Source organism: Rousettus aegyptiacus, unplaced genomic scaffold, assembly GCF_014176215.1.
Source record: "Rousettus aegyptiacus isolate mRouAeg1 unplaced genomic scaffold, mRouAeg1.p scaffold_m13_p_15, whole genome shotgun sequence".
In the NCBI taxonomy this organism is placed as follows: Eukaryota; Metazoa; Chordata; class Mammalia; order Chiroptera; family Pteropodidae; genus Rousettus; species Rousettus aegyptiacus.
Genome location: NW_023416290.1, coordinates 10,332,857 through 10,347,841, shown reverse-complemented (window position 1 = coordinate 10,347,841; position 14,985 = coordinate 10,332,857). Strand labels below are relative to the sequence as shown.

Below are 14,985 nucleotides of genomic sequence, written 5' to 3'. Positions count from 1 at the left end.
AATAGGGATAACAAGGGGAATGTTTTCTATAAAGGAAATAAAATGTCTGTGTTCTTTTCATCATTAGGGAAATTGGGCATTTCTCTAATGCCCAGTATCTACTGTAACCTACATTTTGATAGTTTATCTCCTTCCTATATTCTATGATCTAAAAAGCAAAATTATAGGTGTTTCATCTAAATCATGGCATATCACTGTTTAGTCATATTACTTAAGGGAAGTTATTTTGGCAATAATTTTTTTTCTGTTTTCTGCTAAGCAAAATATATCTAAATGCTACAGAAGTAATAGAGTATTCGCCTGAAAAGGGACTAAAATGAACGGCTCACCTATCCACGGCGACGACGACACTCTGAGAGCTGGTCTCGCCGATGGACTCCTGGATGCTCGCTATCTGCTTCCAGTCCACGTTTCCTCCAACTACCACACACAAAAGAGAGTCACCTATGTTTGAAAACAATTCAGTGGAAGAATATACTTACAGTTCTAAAACATATTTCTGAAATTAGTTATTTTCCTAATGAAAGAGAATGCTTTGGGCGAACAACTCTTTTGGCATCAGTGACCTTTTTCATGGCCAAATGTGCTTAATGAGCTATACTAATTGGTATACAGACATGATTATAAAAACACAAACATTTGCAAAGATTACATGAATTAGAGTCACTGAGAATCACAAAATTAATGACATTAGGCATAATTACTCTTAATGTTTAAAAAACAGCACTAGCGTGGGTTGCAGTGATACCTTCTCAGGATGGTCCCGGATTCTGTATGAGTAGATCTCCCCCGTCATTCAATCACCGGTCCCCTGTTTACAATTGCTTGTTGGAAATTCTATGTTCTAACATCCTCTTTTTCAAAAGAATCATTTCTTTTCTCCCAAATAACTGGTTCCATATTTGGACAACAGAACAATTTCTCCAAGTTTTCCAACTCTTAAACTTTACCATCATCTCTGAGATCTTTCCCCTCCTCTCCCTAGTCACTACATCCTTCCTTTGACTTGTTTTCATATCATTCATTCACGTTCATCCCTACTCAATTTAGACCCTTATAATTTCAGGCCTACATTACAGCAAATTCCTGTTTACCCTGCTGCTAATTTCCCCCCCCCTCTTCAATCTCTCCTTTTTTCTCCTGCCAGATTAATTTTCCTAAATCATCAGTTTCATTTTGCTTACCATTACTTTCAGGATGAAGTATAAACTTTTCAGCATAGCATTTAAGGCAGTTTCCTTCAACATTCTAACCAATATGTGTTTCTAGTCAGGCCATCCAACTATCTAAAACTTATTTATCAAGACCCAATTTGAGTTCTTAATGAAAGATTCCTTTCTATTGTTCTCACCTTCCTCTGAACTAAGCATTTACTTAAATACGTACTACTCAAATCAGAATTTCTTTCAGTTTGGTATAAATTAGGTGTGTTAATGTGGCCTTCTCAGCCAAATAAAAAGTTCCCTAAGGTTAGGAACAAAGTCATACACATTTTTTGTATTTCCCTACACTTCACTCAATATTGAGTCCAAAGCAGATGCTCAACAAATACCTCTTGACTTGACTGGCCAGCCACAATAAATGCTTTACGAACGCAAACATAATAGATGATGTTATTTAAACCAGCTGGACTCAAATTCTATTCCAAGAAATGAATATGAAAAAGATGTGCTCTGTCTTCATGGAGAGGCTTACAACCGACTTTAATACAATGTAATGATTACTTCATGGCTGAAATTATAATTACTTGTAATACAAGTTTTGCTAAACAGAACTAATTTTGATCGGATAAGGGAGAATGGGGTGTTAGCTCATTGAAAAGCTTCAACTATAATGAAATATTAATTCAAGTTGGACCCAGAAGGATGAGCATGTGAGAAGAAGGCAGAAGAAAAAGCAATCCAGGTAGAAAGACCAGCATATACAAAGTAATGGAAGTGGATGCCAAGCTGTAACGCACTTACTACAGTGTAGCATAACAAAAAATTTGGCAAAGGACAAGGACAAAGGAAGAAAACTAGTAGTAAATGAAGCTGGGAAGAGAGACTAGAAATAGAATGTGAAGAACCATCTGTATGAGCCACTGCGAAGAATCTCGATTGTCATGCTTAATGTCCTACTTTTGCAAACAGAGAACCTTTAGACTTTTTAGAAAATTGACATGATCCAACTTATTTTCCAAAAAATAATTCTGGCCATATTTGAAGAACAGAGTGAAATAAGAGAAGATACTGGAGCCAGGGAGACAAATCAGGAGTCTATCTGTATAAGTAAAGAATGAAAGCCTGACCTGAGTGACAGAGAATGGGGGCGGGGAGCGGGGTCGAGCTACATTGACGTGTACAGCACATTATAGGAATTTAATGAAGAAACATCTATGAGAAAAAATAATGCCCATCAACACAACATTTCCTTTGTTTATCAACCAAATGTCCTTCCTATAGTTTTCTATACCTTTTAATTTAAATATAATTTTTACTTGTGAATATATTCAGAGGAACCGAAGATTATGTAAAATGTCTAGCAATCCAAAATCTATTCACAAATATGTGAAACCCTTCAAAGATGTGTATGACAGTATACCATGACAGGCTAACAGTTTCAGTTTTACTGAACAGATTACTCAAAATAATTTTGTTCACTGAGAATATATTGGTGTTATGAAGATTTACATAACTGAGCCACTGAATTTTTAAAACTTATATATTTTAAAAGAATATGTACATAATTCAAACTTAATAATCATGTGCTATGTATTCTCAATAACTAAAAGTTACCTGTTTTCAAAAAAATGAAAGTACAGACTTATATATCCTATCAGTCAGAAAGTCAGATAAATATATACTCAGCCCTATGAACTTGGTTACATGGAATGCCTGGTGCATGAATGCTGCTGATAAAGGAGGATTATTAACTTATTTTTAAAAAACAAATATATAGATTAAATCAGCTTGAATGTCTGCACCCCATCCACTTCTAACGCAAATTCTGACCGCGGTGTCCTGCTGAAGACAGCATCTGTTGTCTGAGTAGGTGACAGGGCGCAGATGGATCAGGGCGAATGTCTACTGGACTGGGCTAGCTGGTGGCCAATGAGATGGCCTGAAGGGAGGGCTCTGCCCAACAGGGGCCGAGTCAACAGACTGGCTCCCTCTTGGACACAGACTCAAAAATGAGACGTGATCAATCAGGAGTGAGTAGAGAATGGAGCAGGCCAAGAAGAGATGTGACATAGGAGAAAGCCTTGATAAAGCATAAAAGAGATGGAAGAGTGTGGCTGGTCGCCTGGGTGCCTTAGAAACCTAAAATTTTTGTTCTATTTCCAGATCCAAAATGTGTATATTTTTCTGTAAACCCCCTTCTCCTGCAGGGAGAAGGCAGATCATCTCATATCCTTGCAACCTAAGTAGCGCAAAAGCACAGTGATCAAATTAATTTTAATTCACTTTCAAATATACCAGTAAACATTATCAGCAAGTACCATTATTTCTCATTTGACTAAACTTTTAGGAGATAAAATATTTCACTGGTGTTTTATTTTTAGTGTAATCTACTTCTGTTGCTTGGCAAAACTGGGCCCTGGCAATTTGCACCTGTCATTATTTTGGCCTTCCCACACTCCTGAATCTTTAAAAAAAAAAAAAAAAAACTTTCACATTCATTTCACTTGCCTGTAAATATTTTTCAGCTGTATCTCGTGCTATCTTCTGCAGTAATTACAGTTCTAATGTTCCAAATCAGATTTCCAGGTTGCATAAGTCACCACACAGGTGGCTCAGGCAGTTCTAAATCCTGCTGCTCGGTCACTAAGTTATTAGGTCTAACACCTGCACCTCTTAGAATCACCGTCTCTAAGATACAACTGAGGTTCAGACTGCTCTGCTGGCTGACACAGTTAGATTACCACTGGGAATTCACTGTCCCAAGTCCAACCTGAAGCCACAACATGTTCCTGGTCTTTACTTCTTGCTCTATGGATCATTTTTCAAAGTTGATATTCTTTTAGATTTTCTAAGAATTTTTACTGCAGGCAACAACAGAGATATATCACTAAGATAAAAAAGACAGAAAACGTCCAGAAATATGTTACGACATAAAGCCTCAAGAGGTAAATTATTCCTAGATCTCAGGTCAATTCCTTTCTACTGACTCATGTCTCTAGACTTTTTGGTTAAAATGGGGTGGGGAAGATGGACAGAGAATAGTCCAGAAGCCATTAATGTGCTAGCTACTGTACTAAGTCCATTTGTATCTATGTTCTTATTCAATCCCAACATCTCTATAAGTAGACATTACTATTAGTTTGCAAAAGAGGAAACCAAAGCTTGGAGAATTAAAGAAACTTATGAACAGTAAGGACGATATTCCAAATTCCAACTCATGAGTACAGTATTCAAAATCAAAGATAGTCAAAACTTTCCTTCTTCCATTTATGACTAAAAATGTATTGTCTTCCATTCTTCTGTATCTGTTTTCTCTAATATTTTCCTTTGTTCTCCTGGGTTAAATCTGGAAGTTCCTGGCCAGACTGAGCACATGGGGAACCATGGGAAAATTTTCACACTGGCAGAAGCGTTTAGCTAGGCCTGCATAGGTCCTTTAAAAGATTTGAATGTGAATGCTTTCTCCAGTTGCTCCAACTAGTTACCATCTTATATAAGCCTTCACTTATTTAGGGTACCTTAGTCTGAAAAGAAGATAATTTTAAACTGCATCCTTCTTCTATCCCCAACTATGAGATTAAGACTAAGGTTATTAACGTTAATACCAGTCAAAGCAAAAAAGACAGTTCTCTACACAGTCACCTTGCTTTACCTCATAAAGTCAGCCAAAGGGCATTTTATCATACCCCTCTAAATGTATTTCATTGCTACAGTAAAGTTTACTTACATTGAGCAAGTTAAAAATAATTTTTGATATCTCGAAATAATTTTTAAAATTCTCACCTAGCCCCAGACCCACAAATTCATCAGGAGCCTGATCTTTTGTTCCTGTAAGAGATCCTTCTCTGCCTCGCACTGTTCCAGAAATGTATCGAGGTTTCACTCCAGTTCCTATGAGTTGTGCAAGCTCCAGCTGACTTATGCACTTCAGAATCTTAATAACAAAAAGGGAAGAAAATTAATTCTGTGTTAAAAATGTTCACAAAAATATTTAAATGTATGCAGCCAGGATTTAAACATAGGCTACATTATAAATCACTATAAAAAGCTAAATGTACTCATCCCAAATGTACTAAATTTTCTTCCCAAACACTTAAGCATGTCAGTGATAGAATAGCTAGCATTAGCTCATTTTTTAAACCAATTTGCAAAGCTGAAAATAAAGAAAGTGCTTATACCTCATGCCATGAATTTCCTAAGTAATTTCCATCTGTGTGAGCCACTGTGATAAGTGTTTTTATTGTGTCAATGTTCTTCTGTTTCATTTCGGTAATACCAGAACTCACTGTAAGTAAGGTAAATCTTGCTAGCGCCTGGACATATGCATCTCTTTCCAGCTATGAAAAAGAGAAAAGTATACTTTACATGGTTGTAAATACAACAAAGTGATCTAATTCCCTAATGACATTTTTTATAAATTTTTAATTTACGAGTCATTAGTTACATACAATACTTCAAACTACAGTTATTTTTATTTTAAGATGAATGAAGCAGAAAAAGAATTTCTGAAATCCAAAGGTGATGAAGGTGTCAAATCAAAATGAAATTTTAGTGATAACAAATGAATTCACATAGAAAAAACATTCATTGAGTATGTTTCAAATACTATGTGGACTAGACAAAATCTTAATTATAAATATTCTTATTTTTTCTTTATAGCCAAGCTATGCTTTTTAAGCCCTAACATTCATAATTAAATGTGAAATGGATTTTTAAAAAGAAAGCCAACTTTGGCTAAAATTTATTATCAGACAAAGCACATAAAATAGTAGGAGGGACTGTCTTCATGAAAATTGTGTACTAGATACTCGGTTCTCTTAAAGATAACTTATTCTTAGGCTTAGGTATAGTTATAAAGTTATACATAAAATATGTGAAATATGAAAATATACATATGATTCAATAGGTATGACCACGCATCATATTTAAGTAAGACATTCAAGTTAACATAGGAATTCAAAGGCTTGGGAAAAAATTGCAAACCAAAGTTATTATGATAAATTTTAGACACATCGGTATAGAACTACCACTTCTGCCATAGCTTCTCAAAACTCTGAACATTAAGATTCATTTAAATTTCATCGTAAACTTGAAATTAGTTTTTCCTAAGTCAGACATAAAAAAATAATTTAAACTATAGTAATGGCATAAGTAATTTACGTTTTCCAGACTGGCTACAAAGGCAAAATTCTTTGTTACCTGAATGCTGAAAATGCATGCAATTCTGATTGCACATCTTATACCTTCCAGGCAAAGAGAGGCTACTTCAGTATCATCACAATCTTGTAGACCCACACTGAACGCAGCCAGGAAGGGTGTCCAAGCCAACTAGGAAATTTAAAAATTTTAAAAATATCATGGTCTTCAAGTACTAATTAAAAATTATGATAATACTACATTAATATTTCTCAAAGCTTTCAGACAAGAAATGATTTGAGGAAGTCCTGAAAAAAAGCAATGAGTTTCTTGGCATAGTTATTTGAAAAACTTTCTTAGACAAAGGGGAAAAACTACATAACGCTGTCTGGAATTAAATAAAAGGGAAAGCAAGATTACAAATTCAGTAGAAGACCCTAGGCATATTGTAAGCACAGCATTTACAAATTATTCATAAGTGATTAGTTTTACCCAACTTCAGAACTCATCTCTCTCTGAAAGCTTTGTCCCTTGCAATATTTCACAGACTTTTTATTTCCAAGAAAATCCTTTTAGTTATTTCTCACTTGCAACAATTACATTACTCTCTTTTCTTTAAGCCTGCTCCTTAGACATCATTTAATCTTTAGTCTTATCTTTGTTACAGTCAAATATTTTACATTGACATGTTAGTGACATCTCTGATTCCAAGAAGAACAATACTTTAAAAACATAGTTCAATAAAATATTTCATTACAATTGGTGAAAGCCAAACACTAAATTTTACTATAAAAACTAAACACCTAGTGAAATTATGATGTAAAAAAAAAACAAAAATAAAGAGCTATCTTTCTACTACGGAAAATCCTAATATCAAAACATATGTATATATATTAGCATGTGCACATGTGTGTCTAACTTTGACATGTCTGATGGGAGAGTATTTGCTTTTAATAAGTTATCGTGAAGCAAAACTATATAACCATATTGCTATACAACCGTTGCTATGGAGATGACAACTGAAATGTTTAGAATATCTAAAAAGTTTTTAGCATTATGAAGGAAAAGAGTAAATTACTCAAAGCTTTGTCTTTAACATCAGAAAGTTCAGACGTGCATAATCCCTACCAAAGGAGCATAAACCATAGTACCCTCTAGTCTTAGCTTTGCCACTTATTTAATCTCTCTGAACCTCACATTCCTTCCTCTTTAATGAATACCTGGACTATCACCACAGAGAGATGCTGTGGGCATCATATAAAGTACAGCACTTTTAAAATACAAAGTACCATATGAAAGAAATAAATCACACATTCTAGGTAAAGAAACAACACATCTATCTGGAAACCTGTATAATATTTTATACAAAAAGTATAAATGGCCCTTAAGCCAGTGAAAAAATGTTTAACTCCATTAGGAATTAAAGATATGATTTTCCAATCAAATTACACCAAATAATATTTAGAAGACAGTGAAATTGCCCACTCACAACTGTATAAACCTTTGCAGAATACAATTTGGCAATACGTAAAAAGATTCTTAATATTTACACCCCTTAATATTATAACACATACTAGGATCTCTTATTCATTCCTTTACCCAGTCAATGCTTATTTATTGAGCACTTACTACAAGCAAGAAATTGGGTTAGATATTGGAAAAAGTGAACAGATGTAGTCCCTAGCTTCAAGCAACTTAAAGTTTAGTAAAGAGATATACTAGACATATATTTTAACACATATGTTAAAATAAATAAGTGTATAAATACAAATTGTTATAAATGCAATGAAGGAAAAGCAGAGCATGTCATGAAAAAGACCTAACTTGGACTCAAGGGGTCAGGGAAGAACTCTGAGAAAGTAACATTTAAAGTGGAAACTGCTCAAAGAGGAAAAGAGTATTTTAGACAATGGATACAGCGTGTAAGAATGCTCTGAAGAGGAAATAATTTAGGACACTCCAGAAACTGAAAGAATGCCAGTGTGACTGTGGCCTAGTGAGAGAAGAAGAAATCTAGCAACAAAGCTGGAAAGACATTGACGCCAGATCACACGAGGTCTGTGGTCCCTCTAGGTGTGGGTTCCATCGCAGTATCACGCGAAGTCAGTGAAAGGTCGTAAGAAGAAGGTGATACTCTGCATCTGGTACTGTGAAAAGGTCACTCTGGCCTCTGCAAATGGAGGAGAGGGGCACAGAAGTAGATGCGAGGATGCTAATTAGGAGCGCGCTATGGCGATAAATGAGAAACGAGGGTGTGCGAAGAGAATGACGGCGGTGAGCGGAGAGAGTCAGAAAGATCCCGAATTCTAGGGTAGAGGGTGTTTAAACAAACTACGACTAATCCAAGGACGAGATTGGAAAAGCTACTTATGAAGAATTTTTAATGATACGAGGAAATACTTAAATGAGAAAAGGCTAGATACAAAATTCTATACATAGTATCCTCACAACTATTTAAGATAAAAAGTGGTATAAAAAATATAAAAAATATTTTTATGAGTAGCAGAATTAAGGCTGGTTCTTTATTCTTTGTTTTCTTCTGCCTTCCCCTTATCAAAAATATTTGAAAAGGAAAATGAGCATAAAATGATTCAAAACAAAAAAATCTGCTTTATAAAATTATTTCATAGTAAAGTGTTTCTTATATTTCAACATCATTTTCTATATTATTCCAAAGGAAAAGACCAGTTATGTACTCTACTATCACTTCTTAAACTAGCTCCCTAGCCCCACCCCCATCCTATAATTTTTCATCAACTTTTAGAAACATCACACAGATTTTGAAATAGGGATAGAAGTAATTATAAAGTTTTAGAGTAAAAGGGAACACAGAAAGCTTTAACTACCTATTCACATGCATACTGAATATCTAGATTAGAATTCAAATAATGATCTTTAGTCTCCACACACCATCTGACCACACTGCCTCACGAACTGGAATGTATTTTACCCATTTCTCCCTTTCAAATTAGACTGGATTTCCCTCTACTTCCCTATAATCTTTATAATGCACTACTTACTCATTCTGGAATTTGGAGAAAAGATTGAAGAAAAAAGGAAAATGAAGCAGCAATGGGAAATCATATTTTAAAGAACCCGTAAGTAACATTCTTACTAGGTTAACCTATAAACATAAATGATGCTCCCTTTAACTCCCTACTCTACTTTGTGGGCTCCAGGTATACTCAGAGTCCTCACATGAAGTAGCTCCTGAGCCACAATCACTTTGGAATTTTAGGTAACTCCCAAGGTTTAAGCAGAACTCATTTAGGGAAAAGCTGGCCAATGATTAATGACCAGTCTCTGAAATCTATTCTTAATTAAGGTCACACATCTATTAATTGCTAATAGTGCAGAACTTTTCTCATTCTCTTTAAGAAAGAAATTTATATTTGCTATGTCCTTTTAAATAACATGGTTTTCGCTTCTAGGTCTACACTCAGGTATATTACTGTATTTCCTTAATTTAAAAATATACTGAGCGAAATTATATATAAATGTATATTACAACTGAAACTTATTAGTAACTCTTACTTTAAACATGGGTCTCACGTGCTCCAAATGTGTTGCACTTGTAAACGGCGCTTGCACATGGCTCACAGCCTCCATGAGCGCTTTAGCTGTCTTGGCCATCTGTTCCATTTCTAAGTTGTACAAAAGTCTTCTTTGTTTTTCATTGGCTACATCTGAAACAATAAACACTATCAGCATTTAAAATAGAGAGCATTTAAAAATGCTATTTTGATGTTTTACTATAAAATAAACACCACCAATTAATAACTAATTAAAAATAGTCTTAAGAAGCCAGACACAAACAGTTACAATGTATGATTCCATTTTTATGAAATATCCAGAGTAGGTAAATCCATATAACAAAACAGACTGGTACAGATGGGCTGGGGGGAGAGAGGGAACATGGATTAACTGCTTAATAGATACAGTTTTATTTGGGGATAACGAAAATGTTTTAGAACTATAAAATGTTGCATAACATTGTGAATATACCAATGCCACTGAATTATTTGCTTTAAAATGGTTTATTTTGTTATATGAACCCCACCTCAGAAGTGGGGGTAAAAATCCTGAACTAAGAGTCAGAGCTAAGTGGAAAGCCTATGAAAAGGGAAGAGAGTGGGTACAAATCTGTCACAATGAAAGTATTAGTGAAACAATGCAAATACTGGCTAGGAGAAGAGATGTAAAAGGAAATGGCATTTTAGCATGACACATGCTGAATGACATCTCCTAAGCAAACAAGAAAACAAACGGTGGCCCTGACACCCCAAAATAATTTTAGGATTTCAGCACACCACCATCCCATATCCTGCTACTTATTGATTTCCTATCACCATATACGAAAGAGACCAGAGAAAAAAAGGATATGAAGATCTTATAACATGGGTATACAGAAAAAAACTGAATCAGATAACTGGCATCTGTTTAGGTGTGAAAACAAATTCTTGATCAATATACTTAATGACACAAGCAGAAAAACTAAAAATGACACTCCCAAGTAAACTGCTGTTTGGTACTGGCCTACAGTAAAAGCCAAGGATGCCTAGTTAAAGATCTGGCTTTGCCACTCTTGTGTTTTAGGTGTAGAGATTTAATAAAATCTCTATGTTACACTCAGCTGATAAATTCTATAATTCTAATACGTTTCCTAACCTCTGGTCTTCAAGTTTCCTCATCTATAAAAGGAGGAAAAACTTACTAAATTCTTTAAGATCATTCTCTGTATTATTCCAAGAGATAAGGCCAGTTATGTTCCACTCTTTTTTAACATTTTCTCCATAGCCCTGACTCTCATAATTCTTCATCAATATCTAGAAATACATGTATCACATAGGTCTTTTTGCTTCTCTCCTGTCAACAGAATTTTGCAACTATAACTTGTTCTGTTAGGTAAAGCCTGAGATTTCACTTCTAAGCGGAAGTGCTGAGAAAGGCAGGAATCCTCTTTCCAAATTACTGTTTTATTCTTAGATCATGACCCTCACCTCACTCCTGTAGTCAGATTTTTAGCTCTAATTTAATCATCATTGTCTATATGTATAGAGTTTCTAGAATGGAGCCAGGCCCACAGCTGGCTCTCCGTGCTGGTTAGACTTAGGAACTCTATAATGATATAACTTGTGATGCATGTGAAATGGTGATTTCCAACTGTATAAGTTCCCCACAACCCTAACCCTCCGCATCTCTTTAAATACCCCTACTTTCAGCTTCCGTTTATAGATACTGATAAAGAAATGTAAATATGTTGCTTAAAGATAAGGAAGCAGGAAAAAGTACTGAGTTAAAGTCTGACTATTGGGGTTGCCTGCCCAATCTCTCTGACCTCCGAATCCATGCTGAGATTAACTGCTAAATGGACAAGTATACATTAAATGCACACTAATCCATACATATTATGTAGCATTTTCCATGGATCATTGGTCAGTTATCTTCCTGTAGCATATGGAGAAAAAAAACAATCATATCAGCAAATTCTATATTATAATACTTCTTGTTAGAATAAATAATACTTTAAGCCAAGTGAAAAACTCTTAAGAACCCATATTTTTCCTCCTGAACAACCAGGACTCAATTGGTTTGGATACTTACTTTGTTTACTTGATTTTGTGGGGATTGTTAGTTCTTTTGTTTCTTTCAGTGATATCTTTTTTCCAGCTATTTCATTATAGATGGCAGACAGGTACTCCTCAGGAAGGTCTTTACTGTCATTGATACCTCTATTCATCTTGATGTACTGTTCCTTTGTCATTTTATTTTTAACCTAGAAATGAAAAACCGTTACATTTCTTAAAAATTAACATTAAAAATTCACTTATATCTTAAGAATTTAAGTACTCATGAGAGAATGTCTAAATACTTTGAGGACAGGAAGTAGAAAACACTCAGCAAAACACACATTAAAATGAAGAAAGTCAGAAAACGACAGCAAGGACCCATCATCGCATATACTAATTCACTATGCTCTGGTGCGCACACAAATAATCTGTAATAAAAATACAGATGAAGAAAAAATTTTTTTGGTACGAGGTTTAAGAGTTCTAGCCAGTACTTAAGAAAGGAACATGACAATTATTAGAAACATGGTATCAAAAAGATTCAAATCTTAGTTCAGAAAAACATAAATGTGTTGCCAATAATGTAAAAGCTGATTTCATATGACAATGGATGTAGGATAAAAACAGCTAAAATTTATTCAAAACCAGATAATCTCTGACTCTTCGTGGCAACTGTATTAGGTGATCTGGGCGAAGCACCCTTGGAATGTTTTGTCTTGTTTCAGAGCGCTATGAACAACAATGTCCTACCGCACACTTCGATCCATTTGTGGAGCACAAGTCTGTAAGATGGTGGCCCTGTGAGCAAACTTGGGAATTAACACAGCCAAAATGTTTATATTTTCTATCTCCAAAAACCCAGATGGACAAAATCCAGAAGCCTTATGATGTCTCTGAAGATACATTTATTTAATTAAATACACTCTTCCACCTTTTTTAAAAAAAGAATTAAAGGCAACTTTTCTAAAGATAAGCCTCTTGTAAATTTTCAAGAAGGTACATAGAATAATAAGCAGGCAAGTTATCAGAAGTTTGCAAAAATAACTACAGAGAAACCAGAACGTCCAGAGAATATAACTGAGATATAAACATTTATTTAGTTCAGATTACTAAGCAAAGAGATGTTTCTAGAGTGTCAAGAAGGGTGGGAGAAGCACTTTTCTTACAAAAATGTGAAAATATAATAAAAATTTTCAAATGTAACTTATTATTCACGGGGATAAACTCTCTAACATTTTAACTTTAAAAACTCATCTTGAGTCATGGCACTAAAAAAAATATAAAAGCAAGCAAGCCATTTCATCTGAAGTTCTGAGGAATACTAAAAAGCAATGACCCTGGGATACCAAAATAGAAGACCACCGAGTGCTGCCAGTGAGAGTCTAAAAGAAGTTTAACGATGCCGGGGAATTCTGAGCACAGCGTAGCATCTCAGCATCGTGCCAATCAGAGACCAAGAGAAGTCTTGGTGGAAAACCCGAAGCAGCAGCACAGTGCGTGTGGACCCCAGCAGGGCGGCAGGGCGGGTGCTCTCAGCGAGTGGCAGCAGGGACTCATTAAGCGCGAGTGCACGTGATCAAATGCGCTGCTCGGGCACAACAATTCTGCCACTACAGGATTCTGGGAACGGTATGAAACACGACTCTATTTCTCTTTTCCTGCTTATCTTTCATGCAACACTCTACTCTTGACTGTTATCCTCATGTGCCTAAATTAAGCTGTGCCTCGTTTTAGTGCCTAAATCACATGAAGCCAGTGTTATTAACGATGAAAATTAGGATAAAACTATACACACCTCAAATTTTTACAAATTCATTGACTCTTACTATATTAAAAAGGTAGTTTAGACATATTCGTGCTGAAAAGGGAACATAAATGATGTTAAAACTGATCTATATTTTAACTCTGAAAACTAAAAACATGAATTCATTTTACGGGATTCTTTTAAAGTTACTTGTGTCCTTTAAAAATGTCACTGTTATAGTTCATATGGTCCTGAATCATAAATTGCATGGGGTCATAATTATGGGTTCAATTTTTTTCCAACAGGCCGCTTAGCTTCGCAGGAACTCATAAACTGTTCTATAGGCGCAGGCTGCACACCAACACACGACGCCGGCTAGCCGTCTGACAGGGAGTGGAGTGGCTGGCTACACGCTACCACGGCCAGACTGAGACTCCAAGCACACGTCCCCCCGACAGGAACTAGTGCCACGAAGACAGGACACTGGTTCAAGACAATGCTCCCTAACTGGTACGTGTTCAGAAATGTTTAACAATCTAGGTGTTACGAAAGGGCATTAAAGGAAGGTTACACAGGAATGAATGTACATACGTATAGAAAAATAAGATGGATGCATGTAACAATGACAATTCCTTTACAGAACCAGAATTTTTAAAAAATATAACACTCGAAAGCAAAGAGAAGTAGTGTAAAACATAATTCTACTTTTTGTTTAGATTGAAAAACCAGACAAAAGACTGATAAAGATATCCAAGTAAGTTTTAATCTGTAGACTCCCTTATAAAGCCAAGGAAAAAAGTATCATGCTCGATAGTGAAAATCCTGAAAGCGTGCTGCTTTTACTACACCGTCAGTAACACGGCAAAGGAAAATTTTAGATGATTAAAATCTTAAATGATCTTTTTTAAAAAAAGGTCTATATAAAATCAAGTAATCCTTGGTAAGTGCACAGTTGCTGAATTCTGGTGTTTAAATCCAGGAACAGCTGTTTATAATCTCCCTACCAAACATGGTATATACTTTCTATATTAACCCTACTTTAAACATCTCAAAATACATGCAAAAAATCTTTATATTTGCAAAATTTAATTTAATTTTTCTACTATATCTCTGATTAGCAATAAGTATATAGTTTATTTCACATCCTAAGAAAAATATTATTAGATGCCTATTTCTAAGAAGTACTAAGAAATTCCTGAAAATAGGTTAATTTATAAAGATAATTTTCAAGGATACCAAAGCATGTTTTTAGAAACTAGGCATAAAATACATAAAATGTTAAAAATAATTTTTTTGCTAGCGAATATTAGAACTCAAGGGATAGTTCCTCAATATTTAAGAAGAAAGAAATTATGAATTTTATGAGGCAAAT

At 35.0% G+C, this 14,985-nt stretch overlaps 1 protein-coding gene across 9 annotated transcripts in view; it reads right to left on the bottom strand.

Annotated features, from left to right (window-relative positions):
- Positions 1-14,985, bottom strand: part of ARFGEF1 (ADP ribosylation factor guanine nucleotide exchange factor 1) — a 96,596-nt gene that overhangs the window by 24,726 nt on the left and 56,885 nt on the right. For 3 of the 9 annotated variants that reach the window (XM_016152903.2, XM_016152907.2, XM_036233279.1), the window contains exons 18-23: positions 11,904-12,075; positions 9,834-10,000; positions 6,363-6,491; positions 5,342-5,500; positions 4,947-5,097; positions 330-444 (exon numbers count right to left, since the gene is read on the bottom strand). In XM_016152903.2, the coding sequence (XP_016008389.1) occupies positions 330-444; positions 4,947-5,097; positions 5,342-5,500; positions 6,363-6,491; positions 9,834-10,000; positions 11,904-12,075 (893 nt within the window). The remainder of the gene's footprint in view (positions 1-329; positions 445-4,946; positions 5,098-5,341; positions 5,501-6,362; positions 6,492-9,833; positions 10,001-11,903; positions 12,076-14,985) is intronic. The other 6 variants (XM_016152905.2, XM_036233278.1, XM_016152904.2 and 3 more) reach the window with 3 other exon arrangements.